Raw genomic sequence first — 16,133 nt, 5'->3', positions numbered from 1 at the left:
ACCCAGTGTGATGGAGCCTGTCCCTCACTGGTTCAGCTGGAGTCATGAGGACAGTGGCGCCACCGTCATTCACAGAGGTCCTTTTATTTATTTATTCTAAATGAGAGCACAAACAACCAAATAAAATGATGAATGGAGGGAGAATTGATGCCGTCTGTTTTAGCCATTATCACATCGTAGAATCAGTCACTGATACTGACTGAAGTGCCTCAGAAGTAAACTGTGCATGTTTCAAAGTTTACAGCTTTGGGTGCATCACCTCGCTGGAACCTATGACTAGTATAGGATACATGGAGTGCATCATTGTGTGTATTTATAGAAGTAATGTGTCAAAAATCTGTAGTCTCTCTATTTCAATACTTTCAAATGTATGAAAAGGTGGAAAACCAGAGTGTAATATGAGTGTTAAGTAGGATACAGCCTTTTGTAAAATGCTACAGAAATGATAATTTAATGAACGGTTATCGCATCGCAATATTATGCTAGCTTCCTGTCAGAACATTAGCTAGCTAGCATACATGCAGCTATTAGCCCATACATTTCTGAGCATATTCCCCTCATAGCTTTGTGTAAAGTTCTAATCTGTTTTCATCAGTTGTTGATAGGACAGTTATTATCGTAACACTGCACCAATAATAACACTTCACTGCCTGGACATGCATGAAAAGCAACATTAACCTCAAAAAAATCATGTAGTGCTAGTCAATAAACCATCATTAGCTCTCATTGCTAAGCTACCTTAATTAGCTACATACATGCTAGGCCTATTCAGCTAACATTAATGCTTTTATTAAGTTATATTTGTCAGAAGGCCCGTGTTAAGAGTCATAAAAAGCTCATCTCATGTGTAAGTGAATTTTCAGATATGTTGACTCCATTGCTACAGCCTTGAAGTGGGCAAATAGTGTACCCCGAAAGACATTTTTTAGATGCTGTGGTCAAAAATCATGGTTGTTCGCGACCAAAATACTGTGTGTGAGGGAAAAATAGGTTCTTGCCCTTGCAGAATTAAAAGTGAGACTGTTCTGAATCAAAGTGGCAGCTCTTTTGGATGAGAATATCGTAGGTTTATCAACAGGATTTGCTTTAAATCTATGGAGACAAAATGTGTTCAAAATGATAAGATTTCCTGGCATGTCACTTTTCTTTCATCCCAGCATTTTTTTGTTTTGAAATGTTTGCAAATTTGGTTATATTTCACAAAAGCATTTTTCCTAATTGCCGTATTGGCGTATGGTGTATTTCATAATGCAACCCACAAAGTCTTGGTCTGTCAAACATGATAAACAGAGACAGTTATGTGGTCTGCTCTGTCCTGTTTGTTTTAAAATTTGATTTGATTATACCACAATGTCATGGTTATATTACATATTTTGTCTGTATTTAGTCGTGCAATAATTTATTTCATAATGTCTCATTTGTTTTCTTTGTCCACGCTCAGATTCAGCTTCAATTAAATGGTACCACCTTTGAGAAAGGAGAAACTGAAAATGAATTGCCAATAAAGGGTGAAAAGCAGAAAAAAGCAGGATGTGACATACAGCCAACACATGCATGCATGGTTCATTCACGACTTTAAGTACGTAATGTCACAAGACTTACACAGTGAGTGCAAGTCATAACAAGCTCACAGTGTGTAAGTATGTAACACATTCCTACACGCACAATGAATTATTTATGATCAATTTAGCTCCAGAGCAGAACAATTATCCTTGAGATTTATGCCCGTTGTCTGATTTGTTAGTTTGCCCTTCAATCACCTCAAACACACGTATGCACAAATTAAGCGCTTCATGTTGATGATGTTTCTCTTAATCAAGAATAACGTGAGGCTAATTTTCACTGCCTCTGACAGTGAGCTGTTTCATCATGGGATGGCAACTGCATGGGGTTGCTTTAGCCAGCATATTCAAATGTACAGAATACAACTTTTATGAGTTCATGACCTTCCCAGTGAGGATCTGGCAGACGACAGCCAATAACTTAATATAGACTAGGCTGAACTGAGATTGATGACGTAAACAAACCTTGAGATCCTTGAAGATGTTTCGGTCATGATGTTCATGATTTTCCCCTTTGTGTCCAGGACCAAATCAAGAGGTTATCTCTGCTGCGCTGATGAGCTCTGGAGAAATTTCTCTTTAATATCAGGTCAGATGTGACCGCATTTGTTTTTATGCCTCCATCAGAATATACATTTTATATGCTGACCCTTTGTGGCTCAGTTATTTTTATGGTACCTCATGGATTACATTTTATTCCCTTTACTCTGGAAAGCATTTTGTTATTCTTTGTGCTATTTCAACATGTGCATTTTAATAATAAATTAAACATTGAGTGATTAATTTTCCATTACAATATAATTTTATTCAATTTCAAAGTTTCGGAATTGGCTGTATTGGCCAAGTATGTGTGCATATACAAGATATCTGACTGGTTGAAACACTGAGACATACAGCTCAATGAGGACAGAAAGACAAAAAAAAAAAAAAGACTGAAGAACAAGTTAAGAACAATATATACAAAGAATGATGAGGCAATAATCAATATATACAATGAAATTTACAATATGCAGGTATTTATGTCTCTGCTTGAGGCTAGCAGTTCGAGCTACATTAGCGATCACTAGCCGTCCCTGCTAGCCTCACGCAGAGAAGAGGAGCCGGCTACAGAGGCCTGGTTAGCTCACTTCTTTCTAAGTCCACACCAAAAGATTTTTCTGTTTTGTTTTCAAACTGACACTGACTGTAATGACATCACAGGAGGCATTTTTCTCACAGCTGCCTCTGGAGCCATGAAAGGAGTTCCCTTTTAAAACTACCTGATAGGTTTCTTACATTTACTTTTTGGTCATTTATAGTTTAATATTAACACTGGAGCAACACTTCTAAAAGAAGTGTTGCCTTACAGTGACGGTAACGCTTTGGCAGCAGAGCCACATTTACATACAATAAAAAGGTAGTGAGGTGTTTATGTGCAGACACCTAATTCATCATTAAATATCTCATAGTCCATAACATCTTATGTGAGTCTGCTAATAGCTGTGGCACATTCACAGATATGACATTACAGCTATGGTTTCATTGATTTATCATATCTGTCTTCAGTGTGCAGCTGGTGACAAACAGGAGCAGATGACAGGCTGACAGGGGGACAGAGCGAGATGTTAAACAGAGGTGACAATCTCTGAGTATGATGCTTAAGATGCTTTCACACACACACACACACACACACACACACACACACACACAGTGTCAAATGCGGCACAAATTCTTCACAGCTTCCTTTTAAAGCTATGGTGGGAGCCGTGAACGCTGCCTGGCTGGTGTCGTCTTTAAGCTAAATGATGATGCTGGAAATAGTGGTTCGTACTTGCTATAAGCAAGAGAACGCCTGCAGATCATAGATGGAAAATTAAAATAATTGCAGGAGTGCCCTGTAGGAACACTAGCCACTCCTTCGCCACAACCCAAACTGTGAAAAGTGTTTGGGTCAGTTCTGTTTGAGTCAAAACAGGGTTGAAACAGAGCCGAGATTATAAACTTGAAGCGGACTACACCCACAGCTCTGCCAAACACACACAGAGAGCTCTGATTCTGTTTACACAGTGGAGGCTTAATGTTCAAGGGAGCACACTCTGCATCGTGCATAATTGCTTGTGATTCTCTCTCTTGACTTCAAAGACAGGGAGGGCTGTAGTTCAAGGGTCAAAGGCTCGCCTGTTGCCCAAATGCCCCCCAATTTCCTGTTTTGTCTGGCTCTAAAAGGGATCTAAAATCTGAGGACCATGTTCTGCCGGAGCCGATGAGACAAAAGGCTCCACTTCCCCGCTTTCTATCTTCAGGTTGAAGCGTTTTTGTGAACTTGTAAGCATTTATTTGCTCTTGCGCTTTTCGAATGGGTTTAAACTGCTGGGAGTTTCTAGGTTATAACATGTAAATCTGCACACAAAGCCTGGAAAGTGGAACGCAGCTCAACTCCCTTATTTCATCTTGTCAGGATGAACCCTTTTTACTGCCATGTTAAACAAGAGCCTCTCTCCCCCACTCTGTTCTTTTCTCTCCATCTTAAATCAGCAGCCAAGACAGGGACTCTCACATGCAGCACGTTATTTTAGGAGATACTTCTCTGTTTTGTGTTCAAAGTACGAGCAGAGACAATTTCGTGTTAGTATACAAAAGGAAAGTTTGCCGATGAAACAGCTTCCAGCAGAAACGATCACGTGTTTCCAGCCACACGGTTCGTTTTTCGAACTCTTCACTGGGGAGTTTCTCAGCAGACAAACTGGCTGAAATAAACACACGTAAAATCAACATTTCTGCTCATCTTCCTCCAGAAAGCACAAAGTACATATGTGAGTTTTAAGGGGGTGGGGTAACGTGCAAGTGAGTGTCCTCAGTGCTAAATTACACTGCAACATGGTCCCTCTCAAAGCCCACATCTGGGATTGGCCCTGACAACTGGATGCCGTGCTGCTCTAATTTTGGTTACTTTGTTTATAACCCTATAATAGAGACAGTATAGGACCACAGGGCTGGAATGAAGGAGGGCAGGACACAGGCAAAGCAAAAGCAGTCATTTTGAAAAGGCTTGTGGGGATATTGGCATTTTAGGAAAAGTATAAAGTTGGGTATAAAAGGCTGTTTGGATTCCTGCATGTATGAGATTAAGGCAAACTTTGTAGATGCCTTGTTGTTTTGTTTCCTTTAAACAGGATTCACACCATCGCAGTGATTCCCCTTCGTGAAGGCTGCAGGTTGCAGCTTGTTGAGTTGGGTAAGCATGGATGTAACAATAATGAGAAATCTGTAATTATATTGGGAGCAGATCTGGGCTTAGCCAGCCCACTCACTCTCTTTGGAGTCTGAGCACGAACATAATCACTGAATATACTTTTGTCAACACTGGATAGACAGTATAAAGTCACTTAGCAGACTTGATAATAAACAACATTTTCCCCTGAGGACAAGGCTCAACTCACCGGATGGAAACACAAACGTTGAGTGTATCTGTGCGCCCAGCGGTTGACGTTTCTTCAGTATTTGGGGATTAAACTGTCATCTAAACGCTGATTTGTCAGATTTAATCTTAAATCTCTAATCTTAGATATGTGAGAGTTTTCCAGAGCCACTGAAAAAAGACAGGTGACGGTGTCCGAAGTTCTCCAACCAGTAATTTTAATGTGATGCTCGTCTAAATCTCACACTTTTATTTAAAATCTTAAATAAAAAAACAAAGAACAAAAACCTGTTTGCTGTCCTGGAAAGCCTGAAGCCGCCACATCATGCAGGAGGCTGCAGCGCCCGTATCTGTAGGGCAGAAGGAAATGAACCGTGAGTTCAAATGTCGAGCAGGAAATCTCGTCCAAGATAAAACTAGGTGTTGTTTTTGTGAAAAAGCATGTCTCTGTTTGGAAGGTTGGGCTGTTTTTGTTCTCAGATACAGTAAATTAAAGGATTACATGCCTGGATTGAGAACACCCTCTCAACACACACAGGATTATGGTCAGCAGGACTGACTCATCTTCTTAAAACGCCAAACAAGGAATTATTAATCTAATAAACAATCAACACATTAACTCATAATGACAACGATTCAGCTGCAGCCTTAAAATGGCTAAAACATGAAAAAACAACTTGATATAACCCTGTAGATTGTTCTTTTAATGTAGTGTCACAGAGATTTTCCCCACGAGAAGCTTTGACTGCATGATCCCGACATCACAATCAGTCCTTCCTCCTCTTCATGAACTTGTAGTAGTAAAGACAAGAAAACCAGATGTCAGGAAGGTTATTTTATTATTTAAAAAAAGACTTAATTTCTATTTGGATGAGTGGACTGTTGAGAACCAAACCAATACAAGTTTTCATGTCATCGAATATGGCAGAATGACTAAAGTGAAAATGTAGAGCAAAGAATTAATTCAGATGAATAAACTGAGCAACAGAAAAGATCCCAGCATCTTTCCTGGAGATCACTTGTTGTCACAACAAATAGCTTCGGTTGCTTTCAGAGGAAAATAAGGATAACTGTCACGGCCTTTATGCTACACTTGATTTTAAGCTGTTTTGATTGAGGAAGCTAACGTTCCACGTTTTTCTATGAGAAATACATTAAAACCATCTACAGCATGTTGGAGAGACTTTAAGGTGGACCCAGCCATTAACAAAACACACTCACAGACAGAGACAATGGGACATAACTGGTCAGTAATTCAAGTCATGACTGAGGGCATAATGTCAACCAGGCACACTGAAAGTAAAACGAAACACATACGATGATCGATTTTTATTGCAAAAAAAGTTTACACTTTCACATTAACGTTGATTTATATCCAGTTAATTTGTAAAAGCTTACAAACAAAACGTCTCGGCTCTGTAATGAAGGCTCACCGATGAATTCTGTTACGTTTAGCAAAAATAAAATTAAAGGGAAGACATGCCACGACAAAAGTGGCACTGACAGAGGAAATGCAGCTGGCTTTCGTCACTGTGTCGCGGGATTTTGAGGAGAGTATTTGATGGAAATCTGCAGGGGGCATCTTGACGGGATTGTGCAACGGCAAAACTCTTAAATCTCTGCATGAGGACAAATGAAATTTGGACCGTGACATTATCTAAATAGGGAAGATTTCATTTCATAATTTAGGGAGAAAATTTGATTACAGGAGAAAGCAGAAAGAAAACAAACATGGAAAACAAGATCCCGCAGTATCAGATTTGGATCGAGTTTAACTTAATAACAACATTTCTTCCTAAATAACTTATGAGTTCCTCGCTATCTGTATATTAGATTCTGTGTATAAAAATACTGCTCCGTCTGCTCTGCAGCATCAGAATCTCTTCATCTGTCTGCGCTCTTGTCTTCTCTGCTTCTTCTCATTGACTTCCTCTGGTGCTGACGGGCTTTCTGCCATAAACCAGGGGCCCAGAAAGTTCACCCACAGCAGGTGCAGGGCTCGGGCCGGGGCCTGACAACACACACAGAGGACAAGATCGAATTATGAGGCACGAGGACAGCAAAACAGAAGAGGCATCGGGCAGAAGAAAAACAGCTAACTGAAAGGATTTATGGGAGAAACTGGACACAGAGCATCTATAAAACTCTTACCAGCAGCCAAAGATACCAGAAATAAGAGGAGATGGTGCTGAGGACTTGCACTATGGCTGTGAGCAGGATGACGTCCTTCAGGTGCCTAAATCCAAAACACACAGAAAATAAATGATCACTGGACGCCTCCACCAACCTGTCACGGTGCATTTACGTCCACCTTTGTCCATATATGTAGTGAAGACTTTAAAGGAATTCAATAAAAGGCATTTTTGACTAAATGGAAATTATCACTATACTGACATGTGATTCCAGGGAATAACGTTCAGTGAGAAACATGCTGTCTTCACTTAGAGACTGTTTTTCCAGAGGACTGATAGAGTTCTACATGATTAATGCACGAACCCAACTGAACACCACATTTAGCTTCTTTGATAGAGAAGCAAGACTAATATACAGTAAAGCTCTGCTGGCATCTCCAACCACAAACAGATTAATACAGAACATAAGACTCCAAGACGAAAACACAGTCTTATTCATGAAAAACTCCATCTGTGTCTCAGAGATTGTCCTTCATTGCCTTAAGTGATACGAAGTTGCAGAGTGTTTTTATTCCAGTTTTAGAATTTGAAGTCAAACATCGTCACGTCTTAAAGATATAAATTCAATTATTTACACAGTAGATGAGGGCGGGAGGTATTTTCAGCCCTGAGTAACGTCTGCAAAGCTTCCTGTCTCCAATATGTTCCATCAATTAGAGGGTTAGGACAGACAGATTGTAGCCTGATAGGTGAAACCCAGGGCAAAAAAAAAAAAAAAGCCTGCCAAGCACTCACCAGAGCTCAAAAGGCGTATCATTACGACATGAGCGAAGTGAAAAGACGGGGACTTTGATACACCATCGGCTTACATCTACTACGTCCCCTCTTTACCTTTTTACTCTTTATTCTGCTTCATGATCAGCATCCAGAAACATCCTTTAACTTTAAGCTGTGTGTAAAAGAGTATTTTCAAGTTGTTTCACAGAGTCATGTTGTTTTCGTGGTACATTTATGGCCTAAATATGGAGCTCCTCTTCCAAATACATTTATTATATATTGAGGACTACTTACTCTGCCATTCCCTGCTCCATGTTTAGGTCTATTCCTCCATCCAGGAGACTCCCATCCTCAGCAAACACTGGCTTGGCCATGGCAGACATGGAGCGGTAACTCCCGACATACACGGCTAGTGCAAACACAAGCAGCAGCTACGGGAGGAGGACATGGTTTAGGGGCAGGAGGAGCGTGGTGTCAGCAGAAACCACATTAGATTTGCTGATATGCGGATTTGAAAAAAAGCACTCACCCATGTCCAAAATGTGGACGAACTGTAGAAAACCAGAAGATTTACGGCAGCGTATATTGCCTGCGGAGGAAGAGCGGTAATGACTAGACGATTAATCAATTAGTCCATCAACAGAAAACTAATCTGTCAATCATTTCTCAAGCAAAAATGAAACATTATCTAGTTCCAGTTGCTTAAATGTGACCATTTGCCAAACATTAATATATTGTAAGTTGTCAGACTGCCACAACATGTCTGTGAAGTAATGTTATTATGATACCACTTGTTCAAGGACTGCAGCGTCCTTGAACAAGTTTCCTTTGACTGAAACGACAGAAAAACAGCTTTGAGGTTCTTACATTAGCTCCGAGGATGACTCTTGTGTAGAACTTCAGCGTTGCCTCGTTCTCCTCATAGATCTGCTTCTTTCCCTTTGTGCCAACTTTACCTTTGGGCTGTTGGGAAACACATGGAGCACTTTCAGATGTATCAGACAATTTCTATGCCACATCAACCCATCGATGTGTTTTGAATTAATGCAGGTGCAGCATTTGATATGTGACACTCATCTTCCTGTTTCTGCACAATAATTAGAATTAAGACCTCACTTAATTTGGTGTAGGGGAGATGAAAACAAACCTTATTTTTTAATGGGCAGTAAATGAAGGAAATTTTGTCACTCTAAACCCCCTTTCTAGTGCGTAAACAATGACTGAATACACATTTTTCTACTAAGTTTTCCAACTATATTAAAATCATGACAATAGTGCGTTTTTACCACTTTTCTTGTAAATCTGGGACAAATATTTTTTTAAGCTGTTTGCTCTGTGCTGTGTTCGTTTATTGTTTGCACATGTTTGCACCCTCCTAGAAAATTTCATATAGTTAATAGTTAATATAATGTGTAATGTTTAATTAAGCTATCATAAAACAAAACTCACAGGTAGGAATTTCAATAAGGGGGCACGGAAGGTTGCATAACACCACACGTGAACAGATTTACTGTTACAGATTTACAGATGAAAGTCCACGAAGTGATTAATCCTACTTTTGATTAACTTCTCTGTGATTCAGCACTATTCAGAAATATCCTGTCAGTGGGAGACACTGACATAAATCTGACTTTTGTCTTTATTAATGTTAAATAATAGGTGTAAATGTCGAGGTGAATCAGCCAATCTCTCCTCAGTCATTCACTGCTGCAGCGGCATGTGTCTGCTTCTCTCACCGCCATCGGCTCTCTGACCCGCTGCTGCTGAGCTCTTCCTCGGCGTCTTCTTTGACATCGACCTGGGACCCTCCGCCGCTTCTCTCCGTCGTTATAATACTGCACCAAAAGAGAAACTCAAAGGTCTCTCTGCTGTGTTATTGCTTGTAACACATCAGCACTTCAGATTTCTGTGTGAGCTCAACATTTCCGGCGCATGAGAATGTCGTCATCAAGTCGCTGTCCTCGTGAGGTGGCGAAAGCGGCTCGTGAAATTTGGTGCTAGGGTGCCGCCTGCTGGTGCTGTAACATATAATAATACATGACTAGTTTGACCGTTTATTTTTAATAAATAGTCGAATCAATAGACTCAGTTACAGCCGTTAAAACGGAAATAAGTACTGCAGAAAAAATAGCAAAATATTGTACGTAGAAAATTAATATTGCGCACGAAAAAAAAAAACAGTTTCTCGCTTAAATCTAGTGGTATTCAGCCGTGATGATTGTTTTGGTCCAATTTTTCCAGGTTTCTGCTGCCATCCCAATACAATGGAGGTGGGTGAATTTTCGTTTGCGCACTCTCTATGAAGTTATTTTTAATATTGTTGTTATTAAAAGCTGATATTTACTAAGACTATATAGATAATTTAGTGAACAACTTTGGGGCTGCCAGGTTTAAAACCCCCTTGACTGGTGTTTGTCCTCTCAAATGCAATTTAGTGACTGCTTTCTTTCTGGAAATTACCCAATTAGCGGTTCTAACTGCAGACTTGGGTTATGAAAAAGTTTAAAACCAACAGACCAACAGATAACCCAGAACTTAGTCATATTAATGATGCATAAATAGTCAATAAAGCATGAAATAACTGGGTTGCCTTTTGTTGTAGATCATTTATAAAGTGTACCAAAAATAAAACCAGGTTTTTATCTGATTTATTTGCCACTTGACAAATGTTTTTTTCCATTAAAATAAACAAAGAATAACAATAACATTTTTTTCCCTTAATACAGTATGTCCTGTGTCACAGCCGTAGGTAGCTGCTTTTCAGATTAAGATTATGTATTAGAAAAATGTCTCTCAGCATTGTGGCTACTGTAGGCCCCTTGTCACATAGGCTAATATTGTTTGTATTTCCAGCTACCGAAGCGATAGGGGCGCACTGTTCGGTTTTTCGAAATAAAATGTTTACCCTCTCGGCCACCGTAGCCTGAACATTGCGGAATTCTTTTCCTAACAACAACATCAGGTGGCTGCTTAACATAGTGAAACTCCCATCGTACGGGTCAGCAAGCTTCGGCTCGCTTCATATAAATCAAATGGTCGTACATTTAGGTCGTGAACGTCTTTCTTGAACTGACACTTTATGCTACAAAATGGATTATTTGCTCCAGGTGAAAATCGGCGCTCTGGTCGGCTTATTGCTCTTAACTCTTCTTTTTGGATTCATCCCTGCTCGAGTCAAATGGTTCAGAGACACAAACGGGACCGGTCTGTACACTTTCATATAACATATGCTAAAATAAACTGTCAACATTGGTTTATATTAAGATATCAGGGTTATATTAATGTTTCAAGGGAGAGTTGGCGTTACCGTTGTCTCCACTCAGATAAATGATGTGGATTGTGGCCAGCAATTTTAACGTTTTACTTTCATTTGGTTATTTGTTGCTTTATTACTCCGACGCCGAACAAAAGAAAAGAAAATTCACTAATTAATGTGTAGTTTTGGATCGTATTGTACGTTGGGCTTTTATTTGCAAATAGACAAATCCTGTTTAAATTGCCAGAAGTTTAAATGAGGTTTGGTGGAAGGGCCCCACCTAAGCTTAGCGGAAGGTACAGAGTGTTAGATAGTGGCTTCACCAGCCGTCTGTCTCACTGAATCACATGTTTTTAGCCGTAGATGGTGTTGTAACGGCAATTAACTGCTAATGATTTTATCAGCTTTAACCTAGAAACCATTAACAAAGTGATAACAGAGAAGTGATCAAATAAAAGGAGGAGTTTGGATCATTGATTATAAGTCAAACAACCACCATTATGAGCAAAAAACTACTAGTACTTTTTTGCAATGGTCTGACACCACTGATACTTGCATTGCTGTTACTTTCATTTATGTCAGCCTTTATGTCTAATGTGTAAACTCATTACTACCATTAATAAACCCTCCTGAGCTGGGGTCACCTGACAGGGTTTAAGCCTGAAGCCCAAGTCCTTCTGAGCACGTGATCACATATGATTTAGTGTATGACACAAGTTGGTGAACCTTGGCTCTCATAAGTGGAAGTGAAAATGTCTTTTTCTCTCCATTACATTAGTACTCCGTGGAGTCATTTTGACTTCTGTGCTTTCATAATCGTGATGTGTCACATGATCCTCCAGCAATTATCAAGTGCCATGTCTGAGATGTGCCATCAATCCCTCAGTTATGAGCTAATTAAGTAATCAGGTTTTTTTATTTAACCAAGCCACAGTAACACAATTTATCTAAAAATTGGAAAATATGCTTCGTTTACTCTGCAGTTTGTGGCATTTTTCTGTAGTAACTTTACCACTCTGTGTGTAAATCCATGTTGGATTATAACAGATGTTTCTCTGTCCGTCTGCAGAAACCCATCGCACAGTGCTGAGTCTGATCAGCTGTTTTGCCGGCGGTGTTTTCCTGGCAGCATGTCTGCTGGACATCATTCCAGATTATCTGTCAGACATCAACGCCGAGCTGGGTGCTCGGGAGGTGGAGGTATGTCTGAATACGCACTGATTTGGACAAACTAGGTCTGAAGAAATCCTCCTGAAATCCTGTTTTTAACTTGCTAATTTACTTAAAGGATGAATCAATTATCAAAATAGTTGGCGATTAATTTTCTGTCGATCAACTAATTGGTTCATTGACTAACTAATACACACAACGTCGAGATTACAGCATTGTGTTGTTAATCTAAGACTAGTAAATTGAAGGCAACTGTTTGCTGTTTTATTCTCTTAAAGAGTAAAACATTGTTCAGTTGTATTTATTCTTCAACAGAATGAATGAACAGAATAAAACAGCTGTTCCAGTTGCTTTTGACGTTGCACTTTTGGACATCCTCTCCTTGTACTGTGTTGTAGTCTGTAAACTAATTGATCTCTCTCTGTCGGCCTCAAATAGATGAGTTTCCCCCTTCCAGAGTTCATCATGGCTGCCGGCTTCTTCATGGTCCTCATTCTGGAGAGGATTGTCCTGAACTGTAGAGAGATTGGAGGGGCTCAGGAGGAGAGGGCGCCCCTCATACAGGACAACAGAAATATGCACGGCCACAGCCACGGGCACGCAGCAAGCCCCGACCTGGAGAGCAGCGGCCACCACGTCCATGTTGACTTTCAGGCTCACTCGCCCTTTCGCTCCTTCATGCTCTTCCTCTCCCTCTCGCTCCACTCAGTTTTTGAGGGTCTTGCTATCGGTCTGCAGAGCACTGACTCAAAGGTAAGGAGGCAGAACCTGATGTTAAAAGAGTCTGTTATTCTCCATAGTGCATCTAGAGGTCAAATTCACAGCGCTCTCATATCGGAAGAAGAAAGCAGGGATTGAGTTTGTAGCTTCAGGACGCTTTGACAGGGAAGGAATCTCATCTGATCTGTGTCACAAGACAGCCGAAGCAGCCTGAACATGCTATCAGCTTTCCTGCTTTTCATCTACATGTGATTCAGTCAGGAGGTCGAACCAATATTTAACTGACATCTGCACAGAAAAGATGAGAAATGTGAAGAGGCTAGACACTGGTGGTGGTGGTGGTGGTGGTGGTGGTGAAGGGGTGAAGGTGTGGACGAGGTGAGGAATGGACATCTGAGGAGCTCCACCTTGGCACCGGATGTGATGACCTGGAGACGATTCGGGCGGAGGAAGGCAGTGAAATGACAGCAAGCAGAGAGGAGACCGGATTTAAAGTTTGTCAGCAACGACGTGATTGGCTGATGGAGACTATGGCAAAATCCCTGGTTGGTTTAACTGAAAGAGAAAACCACCACAGTCAGCTGATTGAAAGAAAGACAGAGACTTGACTGTATGAGGCATAAAGAGAGTCTTCATGACTGAACTCACTCTGAACTTCAGTTGTGTGTTGTTTATGTGTGTTCAGCTGGAAATTCACTACACTGTTTGGAAAAATAAACATTAGACAGTTAATTAAAGGTCCAGTGTGTAAGATTTAGACAGTGAATATAAAATGTAGAATTTAAAGCAGACCTGCAGCATGGCAAAAATCTCCAATGGTTGACAAATCTATAGTGTGTTTTAGTTCATAATGTCGTATCGCTCCATCCTGTTCACCACTGAAATTCAGCTCAGCCTTTATATACATAATCATCAACATTCATGATTGTTTCTGCAGGCTGGTTCTCAATCGACTATTATCACAAAAGCTGTTAAAGGAGGTAGAAATAACCGTAAATCCTGTTTGTTTCTGCAGGTGTTAGAGATCTGCATCGCTATACTTGTCCACAAGAGCATCATAGTGTTCAGCCTGTCTGTGAAGCTGGTCCAGAGCGCAGTGCGTCCATTATGGGTGACCGCTTACATCGGAGTGTTCGCCGTGATGTCGCCGATAGGCATCGCCATCGGCATCAGCGTGATGGAGGCTCGGCTCGCAGCTGGAGCGCTGATCCAGGCCGTCCTGGAGGGGCTCGCTGCAGGGACGTTTGTTTACATCACCTTTCTGGAAATCCTCCCACATGAGCTCAACTCTCCCGGGAAGCAGCTGCTCAAGGTGCTCTTCATCCTGCTGGGCTTCGGCGTCATGGCAGCTCTGACGTTCCTGGGCTGAGACGGAGAGCCGTCGTCATTTCAGGCGGCTGTCAGGATGTGACCTGAAGGTGCCGACTGCTGCTGCTGCTCCCACAGGTGTGGGTCACTCATGTGTAGGAAGACAAACTGTCATTAGGAAAGAAGAAGTAAGATTACCGGCAAACTGTTACTTCCAACTGTGGAGTTTTTAATGTCAAAGGAAGCGGGTCAACAGATGTTGATGTTTTATTGCTTTCCATTTACTTTTACATCATTTTATAACAGAGCAATCTGGACAATTAGTGCATATATAATTTCTTTTTAAGATGATTTTACATGAAGAGGAAACACTTTTGATACAAGGGAAAGAGGTGACACATCACTGAGTCCCTTCATTTATCACTGACCTTGTTTTCAAACATGCTTTGGAACCACAAACAAGTCTCTGACCTTTGACACTATTGAAGAAACCACTGGAAACAAAGGGCTGTGTTTTATGTGTATGAAACGTTGCATTTCAGTATATCAGTACCTCATTCATGTTTACATTTTAGTTGAAACTAATTCAAAGGGGAAGCTTCTTCTTTCCAAAAAGCACTGTTCGTGCCTTCACTTGTGTTTCCTGTGGTGTGTTCGTCACTACGGGCTCAGCTGCATCGTTGGCCTTTGTTAGGTGTTATTAATGGTGTTTCCACTGGCCCAGGTTTATCTGATAAATACTGGCATTTTAGTGCAATGCTTTTAGATGTAGTGTCCAGCATTAGGCTGCTTTTACCTCTCATTTCACAATGATTCAACAATCAACTCGTCTGATTTGTCCAGTACACTAGTGTAAATGTAAACTGACTCCGTGATGCCTTAAGAATTTGTATGCCAAAAAAAAAAAAAAAAAAAAGACCGATGAGAAAATGTGTGGGATTTATCTTTATTCTGTTTGCACTTTTCTAATAAAAATAATTACTGATTATCTCCACGCAATTAGACAAGCTGACGGCTGTTATTTGCTTTATGTTGACCTTTCCCCTGGTTCAGTCCAACCTGTTTTGCCACTTTATCGACTTGACTGTCTACTGGAAGTGAAAAACAATACATTTAAAAGCCAGAGTGCAGCACACAGTTAAGCAGGTCCAGTTTATCTGTGGTTTATACCCAAAGTCAATGTCTTAAGTCTTAAGTCCATGTGTGCAAGTATAACTTTAACTGTCTGCCTAGTCACATTTCCTGTTTGCCATGTGATGGTCACGTTGTTCCCAGGTCAGAGCAGGCAGCAGGAGGCTGGAAGTTGCAGGCTGACTGTCATGAAAAAGAAACATGTATCATGTTCTGTGCAAATGTGCACATTATTCATATTTTTGCATGGACGGTCATCTGCTGAAGACTGAAAGGAATGACTGCTTTCACTTCAGTGTTTGTCAGAATAACCGCGTAGTAAAAGTCATTTGTCTGTAAGGTACAAGTCGACCTTCCAGCATTTCTTTGTGCCCTGTTCATCTCATGAGGGGCGTTTTTGTTGTCTGTAAACTTCATCTGAGTAAAGTTAAAAAAAAATCTGCCTGCTTGTTTATTGCATGAAAAGGTTGCAGAGCCTATAATCAATGTTAGTTGACTTCAGACGTCATTGAACCAAAGCTTCCATTCATCAGAATTATTCTTTCAGGGATTATATTTTAATACTAAATTATGTTAAAAATCTCTTGTATAATGAGCATACTGTATATTAATGGATCTCGAAAATATATTAGCTAATGTATTTATTTTACTTTTACATTTAAAAGTACTTTGGTTCATGA

The 16,133-nt window shown here is 40.4% G+C and overlaps 2 protein-coding genes across 2 annotated transcripts; one reads left to right on the top strand and one right to left on the bottom strand.

Annotated features, from left to right (window-relative positions):
* Positions 1-5,781: 5,781 nt before the first annotated feature.
* On the bottom strand, positions 5,782-9,808 carry tmem208 (transmembrane protein 208). Its single transcript, XM_076732177.1, has 6 exons — positions 9,605-9,808; positions 8,736-8,831; positions 8,398-8,457; positions 8,163-8,299; positions 7,111-7,195; positions 5,782-6,970 (listed from the first exon to the last, which is right to left on the bottom strand). The coding sequence occupies exons 1-6, from the start codon at positions 9,608-9,610 to the stop codon at positions 6,833-6,835; spliced, it is 522 nt and encodes a 173-aa protein (XP_076588292.1). The 5' UTR covers positions 9,611-9,808; the 3' UTR covers positions 5,782-6,832.
* A 1,008-nt stretch (positions 9,809-10,816) lies between these two features.
* Positions 10,817-15,320, top strand: slc39a1 (solute carrier family 39 member 1). Its single transcript, XM_076732161.1, has 4 exons — positions 10,817-11,072; positions 12,194-12,324; positions 12,733-13,047; positions 14,030-15,320. The coding sequence occupies exons 1-4, from the start codon at positions 10,958-10,960 to the stop codon at positions 14,381-14,383; spliced, it is 915 nt and encodes a 304-aa protein (XP_076588276.1). The 5' UTR covers positions 10,817-10,957; the 3' UTR covers positions 14,384-15,320.
* The last annotated feature ends 813 nt before the right edge of the window (positions 15,321-16,133 follow it).

The sequence above is a fragment of the Chaetodon auriga genome, chromosome 1 (genome assembly GCF_051107435.1).
Source record: "Chaetodon auriga isolate fChaAug3 chromosome 1, fChaAug3.hap1, whole genome shotgun sequence".
Taxonomy (NCBI): Eukaryota; Metazoa; Chordata; class Actinopteri; order Chaetodontiformes; family Chaetodontidae; genus Chaetodon; species Chaetodon auriga.
Note: the sequence above shows the minus strand (reverse complement) of the source record. Positions and strands in the feature narration are given on the sequence as shown.